This window comes from Syzygium oleosum, unplaced genomic scaffold, assembly GCF_021117445.2.
Source record: "Syzygium oleosum isolate NSW1041296 unplaced genomic scaffold, Sole_v2.1 Sole_v2.17, whole genome shotgun sequence".
Lineage (NCBI taxonomy): Eukaryota > Viridiplantae > Streptophyta > Magnoliopsida > Myrtales > Myrtaceae > Syzygium > Syzygium oleosum.
The window spans coordinates 2,055,419-2,078,509 of NW_026607501.1; the positions used below are offsets into that span (position 1 = coordinate 2,055,419).

The 23,091-nt window shown below is 43.5% G+C and overlaps 3 protein-coding genes and 1 pseudogene across 4 annotated transcripts; 3 read left to right on the forward strand and 1 right to left on the reverse strand.

Annotated features, from left to right (window-relative positions):
* The first annotated feature begins 2,113 nt into the window (after positions 1 to 2,113).
* Positions 2,114 to 6,433, forward strand: LOC115693232 (VAN3-binding protein-like). Its single transcript, XM_030620213.2, has 7 exons — positions 2,114 to 2,556; positions 3,076 to 3,201; positions 4,290 to 4,752; positions 4,875 to 5,111; positions 5,496 to 5,545; positions 5,771 to 5,828; positions 6,014 to 6,433. The coding sequence occupies exons 1-7, from the start codon at positions 2,230 to 2,232 to the stop codon at positions 6,226 to 6,228; spliced, it is 1,476 nt and encodes a 491-aa protein (XP_030476073.1). The 5' UTR covers positions 2,114 to 2,229; the 3' UTR covers positions 6,229 to 6,433.
* A 4,052-nt stretch (positions 6,434 to 10,485) lies between these two features.
* LOC115693236 (chlorophyllase-2) lies at positions 10,486 to 13,651 on the forward strand. Its single transcript, XM_030620216.2, has 2 exons — positions 10,486 to 10,889; positions 12,809 to 13,651. The coding sequence occupies exons 1-2, from the start codon at positions 10,608 to 10,610 to the stop codon at positions 13,487 to 13,489; spliced, it is 963 nt and encodes a 320-aa protein (XP_030476076.1). The 5' UTR covers positions 10,486 to 10,607; the 3' UTR covers positions 13,490 to 13,651.
* Positions 13,652 to 14,913: 1,262 nt separating this feature from the next.
* Positions 14,914 to 17,187, reverse strand: LOC115693237 (cationic amino acid transporter 8, vacuolar-like). Of its 2 annotated transcripts, XR_008818212.1 has the most exons (3): positions 16,734 to 17,187; positions 15,249 to 16,681; positions 14,914 to 15,165 (listed from the first exon to the last, which is right to left on the reverse strand). XR_008818212.1 is itself a non-coding variant. In XM_056318959.1 (2 exons), exons 1-2 carry the CDS (start codon positions 17,131 to 17,133, stop codon positions 15,630 to 15,632), a joined length of 1,452 nt encoding a protein of 483 aa, XP_056174934.1. In that variant the 5' UTR covers positions 17,134 to 17,187; the 3' UTR covers positions 14,914 to 15,629. The 2 variants fall into 2 exon arrangements, 1 of the variants encoding a protein (XP_056174934.1); XM_056318959.1 differs by having other exon boundaries at positions 14,914 to 16,681.
* An 835-nt stretch (positions 17,188 to 18,022) lies between these two features.
* Positions 18,023 to 20,114, forward strand: LOC130140280 (chlorophyllase-2-like; annotated as a pseudogene).
* Positions 20,115 to 23,091: the final 2,977 nt, after the last annotated feature.

Below are 23,091 nucleotides of genomic sequence, written 5' to 3' on the forward strand. Positions count from 1 at the left end.
AATATTATTTTTCACGAGCAATTTTCAATGAACATCATGCATATTGAATAGATAGTACGAGATCGATAGACTCATGCTCATCGGTAATTTAACACTATTTGTGAAATGTGGGTTTTGTGTTTGTGCTTTATCTCTGTACTTAATTAGAGAGAAAAAAAAGCTATCTTGAAAAATTAATATTCTCCGCTCTTGTAATTAAACGCAAAATCCACCATGATATTTGATGTTGAAATATCTGACACTGCTTAATAACGGATTTTATATGCTATTTATATACACGTGATATTTCTCCACTTGATAGCTTAAATTATTGGGTTAGACATTCTAATACTTGACATGCTATTGTGCCATTGTGAATATTTTTTGTCGCCCGAAATCTAACTTGAATAAAGCATCTTATGATTGGAATGACATTAGCTTTCAATGTCCTATCTATGTATCTCTTTTTGGCCAGACACTTTTTCTTAAATTGGAACGATCAAACCCAGTCTTACATACAACATTCCCAGAGGATGTTCATAATAATCACTGCTCTCGTGAGCTTTGTGGTTATCCATGGAATATTTCGAACGCACACGATATATTTACACGAATTTCAGTTTATTTCAATCGGCTCCCTAAACCTATTTCCAAGTTTCATGTCATCCCATTAAACAGCCAAAATCTTGTCTTCATAGAAAAAATGAGATTAATATCATGAAAAATCCAAAAGTGGTATACCTATGACTAATTTACCAAAAATTAGTTTTTTAATTACCAAAAACTCCAAATTGTTATATTTGTGAAACCTGAGAAAAACCCCATACTGGTATACCCATCAACTGTCATATGTAATCAAACTAAGAAATTTGACAGTAAAATTTAACGGAAACTACCGGAGGGTAAAATTGTCACAAGTGTATTAGTTTAGGATTTTTTATGGTCAAAAAATTAGTTTTGGGTAAATTTATCACAAGATATTTCGTGGTATCAACTCGAAAAAGTGCGCTATTGAAAAATCATCAGCTCGCTCACTCAAATAATTTCACATTTAAACTATCCCAAATAATTTACAATCATCAATGAATTCACTCTCTCTATCCTTGCTAGGCCTTAATGGGAAAACAATTCGTGAAAAAAGAAAGAAAGAATTTGAAAAAGGGCACAACACAATCCCACGAAACAAAGAGGGAAAATTACATAAATAGTCCCCGAACTTTTGCTCAATGTGCAATTTCAGCATTGAACATTTTCATATAATTCAGGTAAGGGTGAGCAAGATGGACCGCCCAAACCGAGACCGAACTGACCGGTTTGATCCGGTTCTTGGAAATATCGATCTGGTTCCCGATTCCTAAAAGTGGAACCGGTTTCCAGGCGATTCGATTTCCGGTTCTAGGGTGGGAACCGGACCAATCGGACTGGACCGATAAATATATATTTTTCTAATTTTTCATATATTATATAATATATATATGAAAAATATTTAATATTGGTTTCATTAGAACAGATTGTTCAATTTTTCATATATTATATATTTTTTCAATTTTTTCCATGGCCTTATGGGATCAAATCAGAATTACAAAAGAAAGAACGGAACAATCGGTTCCCGATTCACAAATAATATTTAATATTGGTCCAATTGGAACCGGATCGGACCGGACCGGACCATCGGTCCGATCTGCGGTCCCAAGACTATCCGGTTAGGTCCTTGATCCTAGAAACTGGGAACCGGTCCTCCCGGTCCGATTCCCAGTTCTTGGTTTGGATCGGACCGAACCGGGATCCGCTCACTCCTAAGTTCAGGGACTAAATTGAATATGCACTAAAAGTTTAGGGATGACATTAAATAAATTAAAAGTTTAGCGATCACATTGCGTATTGGGTTAAAATTCAGGGATTATATTGAATAAATTAAAAATTTAGGGATCAAATTATATATCGAGTTAAAGTTTAGGGATTATTTGTGTCGTTATATCAAATAAAAAGAAAGAGAAACACAAAAAGAAAAAGCAAGACAAGAAGCAGCAAAAAAATTACCAGAAAAAAAGAAGGAAAAAAAACGCCGAAGAAAAGATGCCTTCATTTCGTATGCTGAAAAAGGCTATATAAACGCAAGCTGACACACCGACTCCCCTGCCTCTCTCCCTCTCTTCCTCAAAAGCACGAACTCTCTCCCTGATCGCTAAGTACACGCAAAACCACACGCAGAGTCGCCATCGCAGCTCGACCTCGAGCTTCCATCCCCCCATGGAGAAGGCGGTGGCGGAGCAGTGGCGGTTCGACCCCATCTTCTTCCGGCCGCCGGAGACGCCGCTCGAGCCCATGGAGTTCCTCTCCCGCTCCTGGAGCGTGTCCGCCCTCGAGGTCTCCAAGGCCCTCGCCCCGCCGCCGCCGGCGCTCCCCAAGGCCTACCCCGTTGGCGGCGTCGGCGGCGACGGCGGCGGCTGCGGCGGGGTGATCCTGGAGGATCTGGCCGGCGAGCTCGAGGAGGGCGCCACCTGCTCCGGGAACCCCTTCTCCTTCGCGTCCTCCGAGACGTCCCAGATGGTCATGGAGCGCATCATGTCTCAGTCGGTGAGTGCTCGGCAAAAGAAAAACTCAGCATGGTTTGAGAGTTCTTGCGTTTTTTTTTCTTTGGCTTTCTTTCTTTGGTTTCTTTGTGAAGTGGTGTCGCTCGCATTGCAACATTTCTTGTAATTTAACGTATTCGTGCTTGTCTCATTTAGCCCAAAAAAGTGCTCTGTTTTTCTTTCGGCAGCAGAAAAATTGCTCCATTCTCTCTGTGAAATCACGAACCAATCTCCATCTTCTTTGGCTGTTTCCTCAAGATCATCACACACACACACACACACACTACGCACACACGTTTGCTGCGTTCCTCTGAAACACCCATCTTCTGAAACTCATGCTATTTTTGGTAATTCCCTCAAACTTCACGTAAGCTCAAATTTCCGGGGACTTTATCATCGAGCGCACGCGAACCTTTTTTCCCCACTTCGTTTCCTTCATCGTTTCGATCGTCTCTGCAAACCCAAAAGGAAGATTCCTCGGTGGTAACATACTTTTCTTTGTTGGCCTCGGCGATTCTTGCAGCAAGAGGTGTCGCCAAGAACTTCAGGGAGGCTCTCTCACAGCAGCGGACCGCTCAACGGGACTCAGAGCTGCGGCTCCCTGACCGACAGCCCTCCTGTCTCTCCCTCCGAAATCGACGACGCCAAGGTCAGTTTTTTTCGCTCCCCTTTTCCCGTTCTCCGCTCTCTTCTTGATCCTCCTTCAACTGTCATGGCTCTGTTCTTCGCTTCGCTTTTGAGGTTTTTCTTTTAGACGCGAACCGACACGATCTAAACCCTACTCACGTTAACAGATATGGACAAAACTTGAACACAAACTAGAAAAAACAAATAATTTTTTCAGCATGGTTAAAGAGAACAGAGCATGAATCGAAATTCGACACGACCCTAGTTTTCATTTTTCCTTTTTCTTTGTTCTGTGAGCTTGGGGATGGGAAGCACGAAGACTGTGGTTGTACTGGGAGAGGAAAGAAACACTGCGCGAAACAAGTAATCAGCTTTTGCTTTAATCGAAGCCACCCTCCACTTAATTGCACTCGGATAGAGTAGACCTGGAACTGCGACGCTTCCCTTTTCTCAATGCAATAATTCTCGCTCCTCTTTACATTTTCTCTTTCTTCTTCGGGTTCTCACCCTTTTTCTAGAGAACAAAAAGTCTCAAAACTTCTCTCGGGTTTACCACAGAACAATGAGTGTGTTTACTCGGATCATTAGTTTAATCTCTCTCTCGCTGTCTCTCTCCCTCCCTCTGGTATATGCTGAACTGTTTGGGAAGGCAAAGACAAGATCTGAAATTTTCATTCTCTGTAAAAGTACGGAGTATTTGTTTGGTGTTTGTAGCAAGCGTTTGGTGGAACATTAATGTACGGTGCATAGAGCCACTCATCAGGACTCTTTACTCAATTATGGTCGTCTCTCAAACTTTGGTCGCATTAATGGATTTATTTATGGACCCACCATTCCCCCCAATGAAAACATGAATGTTGAAATGGAAAAAGGGTTGGGGGGGGCGCGGTTTGGCGGTGCGTTCTCAGCCCCGCGTACCACTAAACGATTTTCTTCGCTGGCCCGTCGCTAATTATAGCCAAAAACTGATCGTCCCATGGCCAATGTCCATGATGGCAATGTCCACGTGCACTAGCAATAACCATTTTAAGAAAGGGGGTTGCTTAAATTTGAAGGCTTGAATGTGATATTTCCATGGAATGGGTGACCCACAATCATCTTTCCATGCAGTTTTGCCGGCCGAACAACTCCCTCAATGTCCACCAGTTGAGGGCCTCCTCCACGCCAGGGGGTGGAGGAGGAGGCGGCGGCGGCGGCGGAGGAGCCGTTGTGGTCGGTGGCGGCGGGGGCAAGACGGTGGGGCGGTGGTTGAAGGACCGTAGGGAGAAGAAGAAGGAGGAGGCCCGGGCCCAGAACGCCCAGCTCCATGCGGCCATCTCTGTTGCAGGGGTCGCCGCGGCGGTCGCCGCCATGGCGGCTGCCACCGCTGCCTCGTCGGGGTCGGGCAAGGATGAGCAGATGGCGAAGACCAACGTGGCGGTTGCCTCGGCTGCGACCCTGGTGGCCGCGCAGTGCGTCGAGGCTGCCGAGGCGATGGGGGCCGAGAGGGAGCACCTTGCTGCAATCGTCAGCTCTGCTGTCAATGTCCGGTCGGCTGGCGATATCATGACCTTAACCGCAGGCGCAGCTACAGGTATAAATGCATTCGGGATTCAATCTTTTGAGTCAAGAATCGAGTTATGAATTTCTGTTGGATTGTGATTTCGAAATGATGGAATCGAATTGATCTGGGTGAATCTGGCCCTGGTTCCCCAGCTCTACGTGGGGCGGCGACATTGAAGGCAAGGACACTGAAGGAGGTGTGGAACATAGCAGCGGTTATTCCGGTGGAGAAGGGGATCGGAGGCGCCGGCGGTGGCGGCGCTAGCCTCACCAATTGTAGTTCGAACAGCAGTAACAGCGACGAACTCGTCCCGGAAGAGAATTTCCTAGGAATCTGCAGCAGGGAGTGGCTGGCCAGAGGATGCGAGCTTCTCAAGCGCACTCGCAAGGGTAATGAAGAGCGGTCTCAAACTTCTTGTGTCCAATACAAGCATAATTTTTTGGTAGCATCTGCTCGATAAAATTAGCTCTGTAGATTTGTTGGGTCCTCTATTAATCACTGAAATTGGTAGTTTCTAGTCACAAGGAATCTCAGGGCAAAAGGTTCATGTGAATTGTGGTGGATACCTAAGTCATTTAGGCCATTACAATCGAATGAATTGTCGTTAAGTTGTTCGAGTTTAATCAACGGGTCATTACGCGCTGTGTTAGAGGGTGAAGTATTTACAATTAAACCTGTTTTTCTTCGTTTGTTAGTAGCTGCATTGGATTGATGATTGATCACACACACGTTCGCAGACTCTTTGCTGATGTGATTTTCCCTGTTGATCGCAGGTGATCTGCACTGGAAGATAGTCTCTGTTTACATAAACCGATTCAATCAGGTAATTGGCATATGTGGAAGCTTGTACTTTATGGTTTTGTTTTCAATGAGATGACTCAATAATTGGGCATAGATTAGACTTTTGTAGCTTTGAAAGTGAAGAGATGGTCTAAAAGATGCGAGACAAGACCAAAAGTGAAAATATCTGAAGATGATGATGGAATAAATGGATCTACTTTCACTACTTTTACCTTTGGTCTCTATAAAATGCTTCTCTTTTGCGCAGGTGATGTTGAAGATGAAGAGCAGGCATGTTGCTGGGACCATCACAAAAAAGAAAAAGAGTGAGTCTTGATTGCTTTTGTCTCTCTCTAATGATAATGTGAACACTGAAAGTGGATGTGGGTCTTCCATTTGGGGATTTGTGAAAGCTCAATCCAACTCGTCACTAAAGTGGAGAGAAGAAGATCAAAAGGATTCATCTTTTGCTTTATCTTTTTCCTGAACCCGTTCGAAATTGTTCCTGCAGATGTGGTTTTGGAAGTGATTAAAGACGTGCCGGCCTGGGCAGGCCGTCACTTGCTCGAGGGCGGCGAGAACCGGAGATACTTTGCGCTGAAGACTGTGATGAGGGGTGTCGTAGAGTTTGAGTGCTCGAGCCAGAGAGACTACGATAACTGGACTCAGGGCGTCGCCAGGCTCCTCTCCATTGCTGCCGATCGAAGCAATAGACATAGAATTTGAAGCTCGTGTGATTGGGGGATTTAACTACGTGACCACCCTTTTGAATTAAACTATAATCTTTATAATCTGTAAGGTTTTTTGTCCCCGGAAGGGGAATATGTAAGAGCCTTCTTAGATTTGGGTTGGGGTCTTTTTCTGGTTCTTCTATTGTAAAAAGGAGGAATTAATGGCAAAATTCCATCTGGGTCTCCCTAAATTCCTAAATTTTTTTCTGGGTTTTCCTCCATCATATCATATATTCTATTCTAGAAGATTGCTTGATTGAATGTGTGGCTCTTTCATGAATGTCAAATGCTTTATCCAGAAGAAAGCATATAAATTGGGGATGATGATGATGCAATGAGATTTGGTTTTTGTTTGTTTGTGATCTGGACAGAGATTGAGTCCAAGTCCACAATTCTGTCTTCTCTTTTAATTTTTCTATCCTAATCTGAAACTGGAAAAGTAAAGCAGTGAGACATGTGGTCTGCGAAAGCAAAGAGAGACCATGTGATTCGTATGTCCTTGTTCTTTCGCCGTAAGGGAAAGAAAAAAAAGGGGAGTCTTGGACTAGGGCAGTCAAAAAAGTGAAGGAAGAGTCTCATTTAAGTAAGGAATAACATAGTGGAGAGAGATTTGGCTTTTGATTCTTTGAGGGCTCTTTTTGTTTTCGATTCATGTGATTGTGGACTCTGGTGGGCTGAGATAGAGACACCTTTCGTTTGATTGGAGCGCACTCGTTTGAGGTTTTGGGCATTGTGTTCATCTGTCATGCACGATGCAGTCTGCTAATTGTTAATTGTTCTTGGTGGTGACCACATGTTTTTGAATGCATAAAGTACGCTTAGCTTAGACTTTGGACGTCTAGGTTTTAGCTAAAGAACATCCAGGGAATGTTTGACGTTGTGTTAGTGTTTCTTTTGTCTTGTTTTGGCACTTGGATTCTGTCAAATGGATCACGCTAGTCTTCCCTAAAATCTATATTTTCTGCGTTTGTTTACATGGGAAACGACAATACCGAATCTTTCCTTAATCTTTCCCTATTTGCCATATCAGGGATGTGTTTAGCTTTCCGCTTATGTGACGGAGCAAAGCTGAGTTTAGTTGATCCAATGCATATTGCAACCAAATAGGGTCTCAGTAGAATAGGTACAATGAAAGTTTGAGGTCTTTTAATGTATTCTTTTCTATTACAAAAAAGAGTTTTAGAGGGGGTTGGGACCTATCTCGTTTATTGCTAGAATGTTCGGTTTAAGGTACCAACAAAACACCAATTACCAACTAGAAGAGCCCGTCACTATAGGCCTGCCAATTGCAAGTGAGAAAAGCCCAAGACCGGCGATGAACCGACGTCTGGGTCCGTCCTTTCGCAGACTAACCAAGGTTTCCTGAGATCGATAATAGAGTAGGAATCGTAGCTTGCAAACTAGTCTTGGACCACGGACGAATCACCTAGTTAGTGGTCTTTTAATCTATCTGCAATGATTGGAAACGATCTATTTCCACAAGTAGCTTTTGGCGATAGGTGCAATCAGTATCTATCTATGTAAGCGTAGAATGATTAGATTTTACGCGTGCATGCGATCGGATTATCATTTAACAACAAATTTTTTTTTATAAATAATGGATATGATAAAAATTCTTACATAGTACTTACTTCTTAAGGATTTTGTTTGGATGATGCAAGTGAGAGGATGAGAAAAACCCAAGCGGAAAAATGTGAGGCGAGCAAAGAATTGATGGTAGGAATTGATTTCCCTTGGAGTTTGCTTGGAAGAGACAGAAATGGAGAGGAAAGAAAAAGGGGAAGAATTACCAATTGATTTGTTTGGGAAGAAAAAAAAGAAACTGGGAGGAAAGAATATATTGGCACCGAAATTACACTTTTGCCCTTATCTAGGATGATATTGACGAGGACAAAAAGCTGTAAATGACCGGATACAACGAGGTTATTTTCGTAATCATTGGGCGCCAATTCTTCCAACTTTTCCTTTCACTTTGAGGGGGGTGTGGAGGATAATGGTGGGGCCTCTGGATTTCTTTCCCACACCCCCCTAATTTTGCCCCCTTATTTTTATTTGTGGCCCTGAATTCTACACCGACCTTTTCTTCCCTTTTTGCAATCACCTCCGCCACTTTTCCACACTTTTTTTCCAGGAGAAAGAATCAGGATAGGAAGTGGTGAAAGACCGGGGACGAAAGGAGCTCGGAGTTTGAACATATGGGGATGAGCCATGGAAAAGGAATCTTAAAAAAAGACAAAGAGGAATGCGGGATTCATATATAGGTCGTGCAAGTCACGAACCTCAAATTGAAGTTGTCGGCGGCGGCGACTCGTGACCAAATTGAGATTGCCTTTGCGACGGCCGCGATCTAAGGTTTTCAGAGCCCGAGGGCGGCAGAGGCGGTGGAGACAGTGCTCGGAGGGGTCGAGTAGTGTGGTGGACACAGGACGGCGAGTGGAGGAGATTAGAATTTGTGGGAGATTCGAGGATTGATTGTTTGCTTTTTTTTTAATAAGGACATGTCTATTCAATTTTGAATTGTATCCTAAGTCGAAAAGTTGTATTTTCAAAAACACAAGCGTCCGTAAATAAAGTCGCGAAAATACGGGATGTTGTTTTTGAACCCCTCGGATACTCTGTCAATAAAGCAAAAAAAGCTCTAGAATTATCCTTGCTCATTTTCGAGTTTGAGTAAGATATAATTGCACTATCTATATTCGAAATATTACCAAAGGTGAAATTGGAATTGCTCTAAAGCCCTGAAGCTTTGGGCAAATTTCAAATTAGAACATCCTACAGAAGAAACCTCAAAGTTAATTTCATAGTTAATCTCATATTGCGTTCGATCCCTCCACTCTATAGTGACCAATATCAATCCGTGAAATTGGTGCAAACGCACGAATATCTCTATCTGCTCGCTGAAAATCATTCCTAACTTTGAGTTTTAGGTAGACTGATTGATAGGTCACACGAGTGCGGGATAAATTTAATTTTCTTCAAATTTAGGAATTAAACGTAATTAAGATATGATTTCGACATGAGAGAAAATCCCTTGTGTTACAGACTAGAATCGAGTCCATGTTTCAAGGAAGCTAATTAAATAAAATTCCGAAGTTTAGGATCTAACGTAAAGTTTATTTGAATCATCATGGTTTTCTGACTTTATCTTAAAAATTGTTACATGGACCAGCCCTCGAGGCCCATGGTCAACCCTTACATCTGAGAATGTAGATAGTCGTCAAAAGGCCCAAAACAGTAAATAGAACATCTCGTTTGGTTCAACTTAGTAAATAAAATACTTATTTGTTTTTTCTTTTCAAAATTTTAATGAGAAAAAACTATTTGAAGTTTGTAAAAGTATTGAAAACATATAATATATCTTCATTTCATTTTTATTTGTTTAAAAAAATACTAATATTCTACGTAAAAATATAAAGTCGCATTTCGAACACTATCAAAGAGGGAAAAGTACAAAATAAAAATCACACCAAACACTAAAGTAAATTGTGGAAAAATTGTCCAAAAATTCCTAAACCTATCTTATAGCTGCTAATTCAGTTTTTAATATTTCAATTATGCCAATTTACTCTTAAACATTTTGATGATTTGTCAATTTATTCCTAAACTTTTTGACAATTTGCCAATGTAGTCCTTTCGACCAATCATCCAAATAATAGGCTTAGAACTAAATTGGCAAATTTTTAAAAGGTTTATAACTAAATTGACAAATTGAAAGGTTTATGACTAAATTGGCAAATCGTCAAAAGGTGTAAGACTTAATTGGCATTATCGAAAGATTTAGGATTGAATTGGTCGCCGTACAATAGGTTTAAGACTTTTTGGACAATAATCCCCGTAAATTGCAAACATCCCATCGAATCACTTCCTTCCGATGGATTCTTGTATTTCTTCATAAAGACCCAATTAAAAAAAAATTCCGCCCAGAATTTTCTTCTTCATTTAAACTTTTTGCTATAATTCTTGCATTTGATCAGGTAAAGGGAACTCAAACACAAAGAAATAAAATATAGCCTAAAACGAAAAGAAAAAGTAATAATCCTAACTCTTGAATGCAAATTTCTCGATCTCATTATTGTGTTCATGGTTTTTTTTCTTCTTTTTTGGGTACAAACCAAAACTCAGTACTGAACCCTAGCACACAGCCCACGGGCCAATCTAGCCCACCCGTAGTGCGCAAGAAAGATCAAGACCCAAATTGAATTTGACCCGTAAAAATCAAGCGCTCTTCCTTCAAATTCGTCCCTTTTTACCAAGCTGAGAGAGAGGCTGCAAAGGCAACACATAGGGACACACTTATCCACTCCCTCACTGTAAGAACTCGTGCACATAGGAAGGGAAGAGAAGAGGAGAGACAAAACATCCCAAGTGAAACTCATGCCTTCCTCTTCCTTTCCGACCACCACCAGCGATGTGTTCGAGATGGGCAAGTACAAGGCCGCGCTCCGGAGAGTCGAGGCCTCGGCGTCTGCGTCTGCGCCGTCGTGCGTTGCTCCCGCGGACCCGCCTCCGAAGCCCCTCCTGATCGCGTTCCCCGCGGACGCCCCCGGGGAATTCCCGGTGCTGCTGTTCCTCCACGGCTATCTCCTCTACAACTCCTTCTACTCGCAGCTCATCCGGCACGTCTCGTCCCACGGGTTCGTCGTCGTCGCCCCTCAGGTCGGCCCCTCCCCTCTGTCTTCCGTATATGATTTGCTTCTTCTTTTTCCGCGGCGGACGCGGAGCTTCAGGCGAGGGAGTAGAGGGTGGAAAAACTATTGTTGCATCTTGAGTCGGGGGGGTGAGATCGATTGAATTTCATAAATTGGCTCGATTAATCATCTTAACCATAGCAATTTGCACTTGGGAAAACGGGTCTCTGGGGGACGAATGGAGTCGAGCTGTCGAAAAATCTCCTAGTCATTCTTTTTATTTATGTACGAACTTCGGAGCTCCTATCGTTTTGCTTATGCGTTTATAGAGAGATTCAATACATGAGATGTTTACATGATCGGATTTACATTCAAGGGTCTAGTCTTAATTTTAACCTTGTCAATGACACTCTTTAGCAGTCTCTCCATTAAAAAGCAGTAACAAATGTGCGCGAAAATGGATTCTGCCAAGTGTAATAACATGTTCTAAGCACCCAAAATCAATGCCGACTGAGGAGGAGCCCCTTTTTTTTACGAGGTTTTTGTCTTTAAAATTTTCGTGACTTTGCTTTCAACTAATCTAAAAGTTTAAACAATTTTCTTTTTATATCAACGGGGTGTTTGGGCTTTTTGAGCACCCAATATCCCTCATCGGGTGTGGTCTGTCCCTGCATCCCACACATATCAAGTTATCACTGGAGACACACATGTTTGTGCTCTTAGGGATAGTCCGAAGAGAATGCGCAATTGTGATGATCCGAATCTAGGCTTTGAACGAGAAGGACGAACACGCTTATCACTTGAGCAGTCCATCAATATTAAACTATTAGATGAACATCAGGATAAATATCTATGCGCTTTTTTAACGGTTCGAACACTTGTCCGTTCGATATGAATCGAGACACGCGACTTAAGTAGGCGAAACTTGACCATACAAAAACGAAGAAACAAACAAGACAAGTCTCAAAAAGACTTAGCTAGCTGGGCTGTTTCCTACTGACCAAGATAACTTGGTGGAGAAGAATAGTAAGATGGTGGACAATAATAGCTTTCGTTTTCTCACTGTGGTTTTATTGACTATCTTGCTTGCTATCGTTTTCTTCTCTCTTTTTCTTTATTGGCATTTGGTTGGGCATCTTATCATGGAAGGGGCGTACAAGTGTTTCTAGTACTATTGGCTCTGTTTGCTTCTTGTCCCTGTCGTGGGTGTGAGCTCTCCTCTAATGTTCACATGGACCACAAAACGTCTCCAATGTGCATGCAGTCAAATGTCATTGGGAAGAGAATATAATCTAATGGACCATCAGGGGCAATGGCTAATTAACTAAATTAAAACAATATTTGTTATATGATTATCGTGTTAAGCAATTTATCGTACTGTCTAGTACGAAATTTTAAATACGTTATGATTTATCTATTGTTGTTTGATGGAATTTATAAAGCAAGCTCTCACTCTAACTCTCGTTAATAATACTTGATTCAAACACTTGAACAATGTCAATTCATTCTCGGGTCAATTAGACTTGCTTTCCATACGAGGATCCGAATATTGAGCTGACTCGATTGATTTGGTGGATACGTGTAAAATCGTCTCGTTCATCTACATTGATTAATAGGCTCTATGAAGACACGGGCATGGATAATAAGCTCGATCTCTCTCCCTACTTTCTCTTTGAAGTCGCACCTCTTGAAACATGTTTGAGAAGGGCAAAATGGGAATAGTTTTGCCGATCCAACGTTTAATTTTTCGATATATGTTTGCTTAGAGGTCTCACAAAATTTAATTTTTGTGATTGTACCGGGATCGTAAACTCGGGTCTAGGCAAGAATTTCCCCTTGAAGAGAGGGCTAATCATAAAATGAAATAGAAAAATTTGGGCAAAATTAATTAATATTTAACATAGAGAGGCATCAACTTCATTTTCTTTTCCCTTGCTATTTCATCAGCTATACACCGTGGCCGGGCCGGACACGACCGACGAGATCAACTCCGCCGCAGCGACCACAAACTGGCTGCACCGAGGCCTCGCTGGCCTCCTCCCGCCTCAAGTACGCCTGAACCTTGCCAAGCTCGCCGTCGCCGGCCACAGCCGGGGAGGCAAAGCCGCCTTCGGTCTCGCCCTCGGCAAGTCGCCAACCCCGCTCGCCCTCCCCTTCTCGGCCCTGCTCGGCATCGACCCGGTCGACGGCATGGACAAGGGCAAGCAGACCCCGCCTCCCATGCTCACGTACGTCCCTCGCTCCTTCGTACTCGACATGCCCGTGATGGTCGTCGGTTCAGGCCTGGGCGAGATAAAAAAGAACCCGCTCTTCCCGGCATGCGCGCCGAGGGGCGTGAACCACGCGGACTTCTTCGCGGAGTGCCGGCCGCCCGCCTGCTACTTCGTCGCCGAGAAGTATGGGCACATGGACATGCTCGACGACGAGACGCCGGGGGTGAGGGGGAAGGCCACGCACTGCCTGTGCAAGAATGGGAGGGCCAGGGAGCCGATGAGGAGGTTCGTGGGAGGGGTGGTGGTGGCGTTCTTGAGGGCTTATTTGGAAGGCGACGACGTGAGCTTGATGGGGTTGAGGGATGGGCATGAGGTCGCTCCTGTGGAGCTTCAGAAAGTTGAGTTTCTGCTGTGAAAGCTTCTGAGTATGTTTTGGCTTTTTTCGCAGTAGGAGAGAAGATCTATGCTTTGTTACTGATGTGTAGTTGTAAATTTTGCATCATATGGTTCGAGAAAACTTTGTTATACCCCAAAGTTTGTATGTGAAATTTGCAAGAAAGTAATGTCGATTTGTGTAGTTGAGGTCGATGAAGGATGGGAAATGGATGATTTCATGGAAAATGTTGGCGAATAGGTGCGTTTGTTTTATGGAAAATAAATGATTTGGAAAATACATTCATAAAAGTGATCGCTTGTGTCGCTTACCAGCACGAGTGAAGAAAAACTATCGATAAACCGGATGAATGTATTGGTACAAAACAACTCAAATGATGGTGTGAACATATTCTGCCAGCCACCTAGTTCATGTTATGCTGCAAGTGCTGGTAACTCTCACTTGCATGGCGGTATAATCTGAGAAGTACATCTCTATGCAATTCAACTGAATGTTATCTTGATCTGAACAAGTGTACAGAGGAATGCGTGCACAATCACGCGGACACATCGCGTATACACATGTAATTTTCATGGTTTTGCATTGGTGAAGTTTCCCCAAAACCGAGGCCATCTGTGCACTAGCTCAAGGCCTTTGTCCCCATAAGAATGGACTCCTTGAAGCACGTTTTGTGCTTACAACTACTGTTGGATGTTGAATATGAACTGGTCAAGTACCCCACAGAGGACCTCCAGGAATGCCGGTCAAATCTGGAGGCAATTTCTGGAGCGCCCTTCTCTCTTTCAGATTCCGTGCAGAGACTGATTGAGGCATTCCCGCACACACATGGGAGTCGCAACGTTACTTGCTCTACTTTATTGGTCCAGTGAAGAGATAAAAGCTTAACCATATTGTTAATACTTTGATCCGGTTTATCGATAGTTTTTCTTCACTCGTGAATCTCGACAACTAGAAGTCAATGCCCAGAGGAAGCTTCAATTAACTCTGTTCATGCGTCACTTATCAAGAAAGAGATCTAACAAAGTAAGAATAGTGAGACTCGATCTTGTCACTGCATGAGTGCTTTCATATGATAAGAGTTCCGACTCTCCCATGCCCATATGTAACTTCTTGTGTTAACTTCATGGGATATCAAAGAAACAGTGATTGCAGATAAGGATTTTGCGGTATTAAGCAGTCGCAGACCATTATCATAAGAAATATACTTAGAAAAAATCATGATTTCTTCTGAAAATCTGAAATGAACACGTTCTGCTTTGCAGATGACACTAAAAATGAAGAGCAGCTTCCATGCCAACCAAATGAAGGCATTTCGAACATCGGTTCCTTTTGTGATGCGGTCATTCAGATTCAGAACAATGTCAAGACTGCAGCAAATTAGTGCACTCGTCGTAATGCTACAAGGATAATGTTAGGTTCCCTCATGATCCCGACAAACATGAAAATAGAAGCATGCCGATCAGCACATTCAGATACCCAGTAAATTGATGCCATTGGACGTGCAGCTCAACAGTACGGGCGAGAGAGGTGTAGACTAGAACCCGGACCTAACAAAATGTTACCTGGGCAAAAGAAATAAATGACCAAGAAAGGCATAATGACATGTATGTCATTTTAATAGCATTCCTCTATTTAACATGGCTTAACAAAAATCCTCAGAACAGTCTTCAGCATTTCTCATGGTATAACCCCAGTTTCTGAAACCAAAAAGAACAGCAGATTCAATCAAAATGAGTAAACTTTTGTCTAAAAAATCCTCAGCAGTGAGCACCCAGCTGACCTGAGTTCTCGGAAGCCACAAGAGGCATTAGCTAATGATGGCATTCTGTAACCAATGGTGATGGACAGACCTCTTCCGGATAATCCTTGAAATAACAGAATGTTCAAAAGAAGAAAACGCAAATACAATCGATTTCACAGAATGATGAACAATAATTTCTACATTCAGTATGCATATACCCAGCAGTAGCATAGTAAGATGATGTGCTGTGGCTGAAGATAAAAAATTCTTTCAAATGACGTGCGTTAATCGAATGGAGAATTTGATATCAAGCAAAGTCCCGATCTGCAGATCCTGCAAAAGTATCCAACCCAACAGCAATTTCGAAAGTGGAAGGGGAATACTACTGTCCAGTATCGAAGGCTATACCAAAACCATCCCCTACGACATGCCACGATCCACATTCTCCTTTCCATCTTCGACTTTTGATTGCTGTGCTATATGGTAAGCCACGTCATAAATTGCGTGGAGCCCAACCAAGAGATAGTAGAGTATCATCACCGCAGTGCATATCAAGAACCTCCAGAATGCTTTGGAGCCCAGTGAACCAATCAAAAATATATTCATCCCAATTGACAATGACAGCAAATATGGAACCAGGGGAATCCCCCAGAGCTGTGGAGCACGCCGCTGCGGCAGCAATTGCATTCCTAAAGTGCCCAGGAACCAAAAAACATCAGCAACTGTGTAACCGATCCATCCTCCTGTGTTTGAGCGCCAAACTGCCGTCCCGCCGACGCAAGAAGCGACTATAACAAACAGAGAAACCAAAAACTTGCGAAGGTCGCTCTTTGGAGTCTCGCCCTTAACATAATACCGTCTCACCAGCAATGCAATAGCCACGAGCATAAAAATTAACAGCGTACTGAAGGAGAACACGCTAGACAAGACGTCCAAGCTAGAGAAGAATGCCACAACAGCACTAAGCACGGTGATCAATAGAGTGGCATTAATAGGAGCGCTGGTTTTCGGGTGAACAAGAGCGAACCAAGGCGGGATCATATGAGCCCTGGCAATCTGAGTCATATACCGAGCTTGCCCAAGAGCCCCGACCAGCAAACTCGTGGTCATTCCCTTGAGGGCACAGATGCTGATAACGTACTTAGCCCACTTCATGCCGATCCTCGAGAAAGCGACAGAGTAAGCCGCATCGCGGTCAATTTCGGTGTACTTCTGCATCATGGTCAGTGCCAGAGCCATCAAACAGTAAATCACGGTGATCACAGCCATAGAACCTGCCAAACCGATTGGGATGTCCCTGGACGGCATCTTGGTCTCTTCGGCCATGGTCGCGACCATGTCAAACCCCGTGTAAGACCAGTACACGATCGCCGCGGCCGTGAAAACCCCACTCGCTCCATGAGGGAAAACGGGTACTAAATTCGATACATGCCCACGAGAGAACCCAATTGCTATAATAAGCACTATGACCCCTGCACTAATCACAGAACTGATCCAAGTCAAGCAAGTACGAGAAGGACCCACCTGCGACGGGGATCTCGACCGCGAACTCCGTGTAGCAGAAGGCGGAGAGCAATGCAGAGAGGCCCGAGACGGCGTAGGAGAGCACGATGGCGGGGCCGGCGTGGTCGTGGGCCTCCTGGCCGGTGATGACGAAGATGCCCGACCCGACGACGGAGCCGAAGCAGAGCCAGACGAGGTCCCACCAGCTGAGGCAGCGTTTCATGTCGTTCTCGCTCTGCTTCCTGAGCTCGACCAGCTCCTTGGACTGAGTCGACCGGTCGAGGAGGCGGTCCCTGAGGCGGGGGCAGGTCTGGGAGAGGGCTGTCCTGTAGGAGGCGAAGCTGACGAAGGATGCCTCGGGGAAGAAGTCTTGCATGCTCCATCTCCAGTAGCTCCTCTGCTCTTGCTTCTGCGCATCCATGGAAGGTTGGCGGGGGTTTGGACAGGATTCAGGAACAGGGGACGATGTGCATTTTGCTTTTTGGCCACGATGGGCGTGAATCCTTCATTTTTTTTCGTTCTTCTTTGGGGAAGTTTACAATCATAACGAGTGCGGTTAAAGAAATTATGGTATTCTTGGCGAGTGCGGCTACAGTTTTGAGAAGTCATCGTATTACAAATTTTCTAGCCAATGTCTTTCTGTAAACCAATAATTACCTCGTACTTTAAATACGTGTAAGACAATAAAAGTAAGGGTTAATATAACGGAAAACTTCAAATTGGTACACATGTGATAAATTTATTCAAAAATTAATTTTTTGACCACGAAAAATCTCAATCTGGTACACCTATGACAAATTTACCCCATGTTATATTGGATTAATACCATGAAAAATCACAAATTGGTACACCCGTGACAAATAAAGGGGTAAAACCCTAAACTGGCACACTCGTCAACTATCACGTGTCATTTAACTCAGAAATTTGGCGGTAAAATTTAATGGAAACTAATGGAAGGTAAAGTTATGTGGTAAAAAAATTAATTTGAGGCAAATTTGTTACGTGTATACCGATTTGAAGTTTTTTGTGATATTAATCAAAAAAGTAAAGTGTACATCGTCCAATTCTTTATGGTGGTAGGTAAATAATTAGCAGGTGCTGCTACGTTGGACAAGGGAGTGAATCTGGAGAGCGCCCTGACCAGATTCATGACTAAACCATACCACGAATGAAAGAAAAGATAGAGCATTGTATCCAAAACAAAGTCAACAAGATTGACTTGTATTCGGTAAGACATAATAATATACGGAGAGAAAGCCAGCTTCGGTCTAGTGATGAACAGCAAAGATTAACATTCATGAAAAAGCGCAATGAGGAGCAAATGGTTCCCAGATTTTTCTAAAGACGCTCTCCTGTCCAAAGGGCAACCAGTTAGTATCCATCACCTGTCAAATCTTTTCTTTACCTGGGCATCCTCCATTGCTTACTGCACTTAGGGTTAGGGGTAATCGGTTTCCAGTCCGATCCGATTCTAAGGTGAAATCGAAATCAGTTCCCAAAATTGGGGACCGAGGATCAGACCGATTGATCCTACGATCGGGAACCGGACCGGTCCAATGGAACCGGCCACTTAGGGTTTAATCTTTTTTTTTGGTCAAACACTTAGGGTTTAGTTCACATTTTACTAATTTTTATTAATAAATTTATGTCGATGAAGTTCACTTAGGGTTTAGTTCATATTTTACTAATTTTTTGAAAAAAATTAATATATATATATAGTTAGTTGGTCCGATCCGGTTCAGGACCGCCCGGACACCGGTTCCACTTTTAAAAACCGGAAACCGGACTGACATTCTCGAAAACCTGACCAAACTGGCCGGTCCAGTCCGATCCGAGCAATTCCCAGTCTGGACGGTCCGTTTTGCACACCCTTACTCAGGCCAAACTGATTTCTTTTCTCTCTTTGATAGATGATGATGATGATGATGATGATGATTGATGACGCCTATGTCGTTGTGTTCAAAATTTGACGTCGACATGCGACAAAAGTCCAAAAAGTCCACCGAACAATTTCGAACCAAAGGACTGCGATGCATACGATACTTTGAGAACCTAAGACAAGCACAGATCTCAACCACTATTCCGCGGTTGTCATGAATTTATCATGTGTTTTTTTTATGACTTTCTTGATTTTTCTTGATAAACTTCTGGCTCTTATTTAATTTTCTAAGGTTTTTCTTTTGATAAATACTAATGTGGATTTTTAGATTTAATTTATTTATCTGCAAAAATTTCCAAATTTACCTTTTTGAAGTTTTCTAAATTTTTCACGGCCCCCAAATGACGGCAATGAAGGCATAGAGGCGGCATCAACTGATAGACGAGGAGTAATGGTTGCGGTGACCACCTTAAGATATGGTGCATATGAGTGGATTGAGTGCAATTAGGTATGAGTTGGGTTAGGAATTAATTATATTTTTCGAATTTAACGAAAACGAGTGAATATGAGTTAGGGGATCAATTTGATCCACATTCTTATATAACTTACGACGACACGATGCACTCATTTGCCACATGTACATGACCAAACCTAGAATAGGACAAAGTAATTTACGTGACAAATATATCACACTACAGTGATGACGTGATGCATTGATCGATGTTCGCGTGTTTCTAATCCCATCAAACTTGTCGTCGTGTGTCTATGCATTTCAATTTTGATTGGTTAGTTACATCACGTGTCACTGCCTCGTGAAATATTTGACACATAATATACCTTCTCACCAAGAGAGATATGAAAAAAGGTATAATCTTTCAAATTAATATGATGTATTCCACTGGGTGAAACAAGTTTCTAATCTTCAACAGTTTCACATCTTGTCCGGAATAGACACCACCGATGAGTGGCTGTCCCCAGGCCTCGGCACGTTCCTCCCACCCAAGGTCCGCTCGAACCTCGCCAAGCTCGCCTTTGCTGGCCACAGTGGCGGGAGGCAAAGTGACCTTCGCACTTGCCCTTGGCAAATCATCGACCCGTCTCACCCTCCCCTTCACGGCCTTTGCTCGGCATCGACCCGGTCGATGGCATGGACAAGGGCAAGAAGACCCTGCCTCCCGTGCTCACCTACGCCCCTCGCTCCTTAGGCCTTGACATGCCCACGATGGTCGTCAGGTCGGGCCTGGGCGAGCACAAGAAGAACCGTCTCCTCCCGGCGCGCGCGCCGAGGGGCGTGAACCCCGCGGACTTCTTCGCGGAATGCCGACCACCCGCTTGTTACTTTGTAGCTGAGAAGTACGGCCACATGGACATGCTCGAAGATGACCAAGAGGAGGTTTGTGGGAGGTGCGGTTGTCGCGTTCTTGATGGACGACAAAGTGGAAGGTGACGATCGAGACGTGATGGCTCTGAAGGACACGCCCGACATTGCTCCTGAGGAGATCAGAGTGGAGTTTCGCTCGTGAAATTGGACGGTGAAGGATTTGTTTGAACTGTGGCTCCATGCCTTTGTCGTTTTAGTGCTGTGCAAGCTTCTGACACTGTGTGTGGCATCATAATTGTTTGAAACATCTTTCTTACCAAAGGTTTTTGCATACTTTGTTAAGAAATTTGAATTGTTGTCAATGTCATGCCTCCATAAAACTTATATGTCACGACAATTGATTTTTTGCTGAGATGGTTTATAAGATAGGTCAAATTGATGACATCGACCTCCACATCATTTTGTTTTTTCCATATAAGTAACAGTTAATTTTCTTTGGGTTATGCTTTTTCCACTCTCACCATAGCTAATACGGGAAAATTTCAAATAAGAGCTTGAAGTGCTCTCATTTTCTCAAATAAGGGCATGGGGTGGATATTATCTCAAATAAAGATCTGAAGTGGACAAATCGTCTCAAATAAGGGTATGAAGTGGCCAAATTGTCTCAAATAAGGACCTTTGGCCGGCTGGTGATTATTCCGTCGTCGGAGAAGGGGTATTTTAGTCAAAAAATTATGAATACATTTTTTTTATTTTTTATTTACTGTACTTTCCTTTTCTTTTTTCTTCTTCCCTCCCTAGCCGTCACTGTGCATGGCTGGCGACCTCTGTCAACCTCAGGCAAGGGTTGCCCTTGCCAGCGTCGGACGAGGGTCGCCCAGCCCACATCGGGCGACGTCACTGTCGCCGGCATCGGGTGAGGGCAACCCTCGCCCTCGCCTGGGCTGGCAAGGGCGACCTCAGGCAAGGGCCGCCCTCGCCGGCATCGGGAGAGGGTTGCCTCGCCTGAGTTAGGCGGGCGAGGGCGACCTCGCTAGATCCAACGAGGGCAATCCTCACCCTTGCGAGGGCGAGGGCGGCCTTAGGCAAGGGCCACCATCGCCGGCGTCGGGTGAGAGCCGCCTAGCCCTAGTGTGGGCGACCCTCGCTAGCCCAAGCGAGGGCGGCCCTCGCTAGCCCAAGCGAGGGCGGCCCTCGCCTGATTCCGGCGAGGCCAACCCTTGCCTACCTAGGCGAGGGCAGCCTCCGCTCGAAGCCGGCAGAGGTTGCCGGGCCCAGTCAAGAGAGGAAAAAAAAAAGTAAAGGAAAAGAAAAGGAAAAGGAAAAGAAAAAAACATAAAAAGGAAAAAAAAAGAAAAAAAAGGAAAAAATTCAAAAAAGTAAAAGCCGAAAATACACTTTGGCCGGTGAGGTGAGGTTTTTATTTGAAACTGACATGGCCACTTCAGGTTCTTATTTGAGACAAGATTCACTTCAGGTCCTTATTTAAGAAAACAAGGGCACTTTAGGCCTTTATTTGAGATAAGGTCCATTTCAGGTCCATATTTGAGAAAATGAACGCACTTCAGTTCCTTATTTGGAATTTTCCCTAGCTAATACACTCTGTGTCACAGTGTTTTGACGATATTAACCTTTATAGCTCCCACTTTTTCTAAGTATCCTTTTTTGTTTGGTTGTGGTTTTTCTTCTTTGTCTTTTCTCGTGAGTCCCACTTTCCTCCTTTTTTACTTCTCTTTGTTCCGATAATGGTTAGTATATGTCAAAAAAAGAAGACTCCCTTTTGTGGTCTACTTTGTCACTTCGTTTAGGCCATGTCGCACTCATAAGCTTTTGAATCTTTAACCAGAGTTTGATACCCAGGAACACAATAAACCTGAAGGCTCTCGCATTGAACTTTTTAATGGCGATCAGAACACGGGGATTCGAACAATTGGCAGACTCAGACTTTGAGGGTCGCCTTATCGCATAAGGGCTCAGACTTGAGGGTCGAGTTCGCAATCACCTCTTCAGCCCTCTTAATTGCTAGCAATGGTAACTTGGCGACCAAGATCGGCGCGGAAGTAGGAGAGACGCAGGGGTGAGGAGGGGCAAATTCTTGTTCGTCTTGAGGATGGGATTGTCGTTCTTGAAGGTGGCATTTTCGGTTTGCATAAACAACTTAGTGAGAGCAAGGGCGGATTTGAGCCATGGATCTAAAGGCTGGTAGGTGATGGTCAATTGGCGATGATAGTGACGATCAGGACCAAGAAAACCAAGACCGAGAAGTAGGCATTACTGATGAGCTTGATGAGGATTTGGGTGAGGGCTTTAGCTCCCGGATTTGAATTTTGGATGGGGGTGTTTTTCTTCGAGATCGATCAATCAAAGAGTTTGATGTGAAATGGATAACAAATAACACAGAGAGTGAAAGGGACGGAATGGGGATGAAGAGTAAAGAGATATAACATGGGTTTTTTACTTACAGTTATAAGCTTTGAGTTGAAGAAATGTAGGTGGAAGAGGACTGGTTGGGTGAGTAGGAAGTTTTTGCAAATTAGGGCTTCAACTTCGTAATGTTTTTTTTATTTTGTGTGTGTGTCGGTGACGGATGTTGGGTGTCATAAACTTGTCTATTATTGACATGATAGGGATGTTTTAGAAAGAGAGAGATTGGAGAGAAATAAATGAGAAGAAATAAAGTCGCACAACAAGAAAAGAGAGAAGAAAAGCCGTTTGAAAAAGGTGGGACTCATAAAGGTTAATATTATCTAAACATTGTAATAATGAGCGTTTTTATTCATAGTATAGGTGGAAAAAGCGCAACCCTTTTCTTTTCCTCTTTTTCTTCTTCTTCGTTTCTTCTCCTTCTTCAATTGGGTCTCTGCTCTCTTCTTGGGTCTTATATAGCAAACTGAAATCTGCGATGGTGTTCATGGTGTTTGAAGAGCAGCCATGGCTGCTGAGGGAGAGAGGGATGTGGAAGAAAATGGGCCCCACAGTGTTTCATTCTTTGCCGACATGGACAATACTTTTCCACATGAGCCTCCACGTCAGCATGTGAATCAAATACCTAAAGCCGTTAGCATCACATTAGCATTTTCCATTCATGAATTTAGTGGAGGCTTTGCATCGACCATAATTTGTGAAGCTGAGGAAGCCAATTGAACAAAAAAGAAGTTCAGATACATGATTACAAAATG

Excerpts from the sequence above, each read along its gene's own strand:
- LOC115693232 (XM_030620213.2), top strand. The coding sequence starts at position 2,230 with ATGGAGAAGGCGGTGGCGGAGCAGTGGCGGTTCGACCCCATCTTCTTC. Across the intron at positions 2,557-3,075 it reads AGCGCATCATGTCTCAGTCG|CAAGAGGTGTCGCCAAGAAC; the intron begins GTGAGTGCTCGG and ends CGATTCTTGCAG. Across the intron at positions 4,753-4,874 it reads AACCGCAGGCGCAGCTACAG|CTCTACGTGGGGCGGCGACA; the intron begins GTATAAATGCAT and ends CTGGTTCCCCAG.
- LOC115693236 (XM_030620216.2), top strand. The coding sequence starts at position 10,608 with ATGCCTTCCTCTTCCTTTCCGACCACCACCAGCGATGTGTTCGAGATG. Across the intron at positions 10,890-12,808 it reads TCGTCGTCGTCGCCCCTCAG|CTATACACCGTGGCCGGGCC; the intron begins GTCGGCCCCTCC and ends CTATTTCATCAG.
- LOC115693237 (XM_056318959.1), bottom strand. The coding sequence starts at position 17,133 with ATGGATGCGCAGAAGCAAGAGCAGAGGAGCTACTGGAGATGGAGCATG. Across the intron at positions 16,682-16,733 it reads GGTCGAGATCCCCGTCGCAG|GGGTCATAGTGCTTATTATA; the intron begins GTGGGTCCTTCT and ends TGATTAGTGCAG.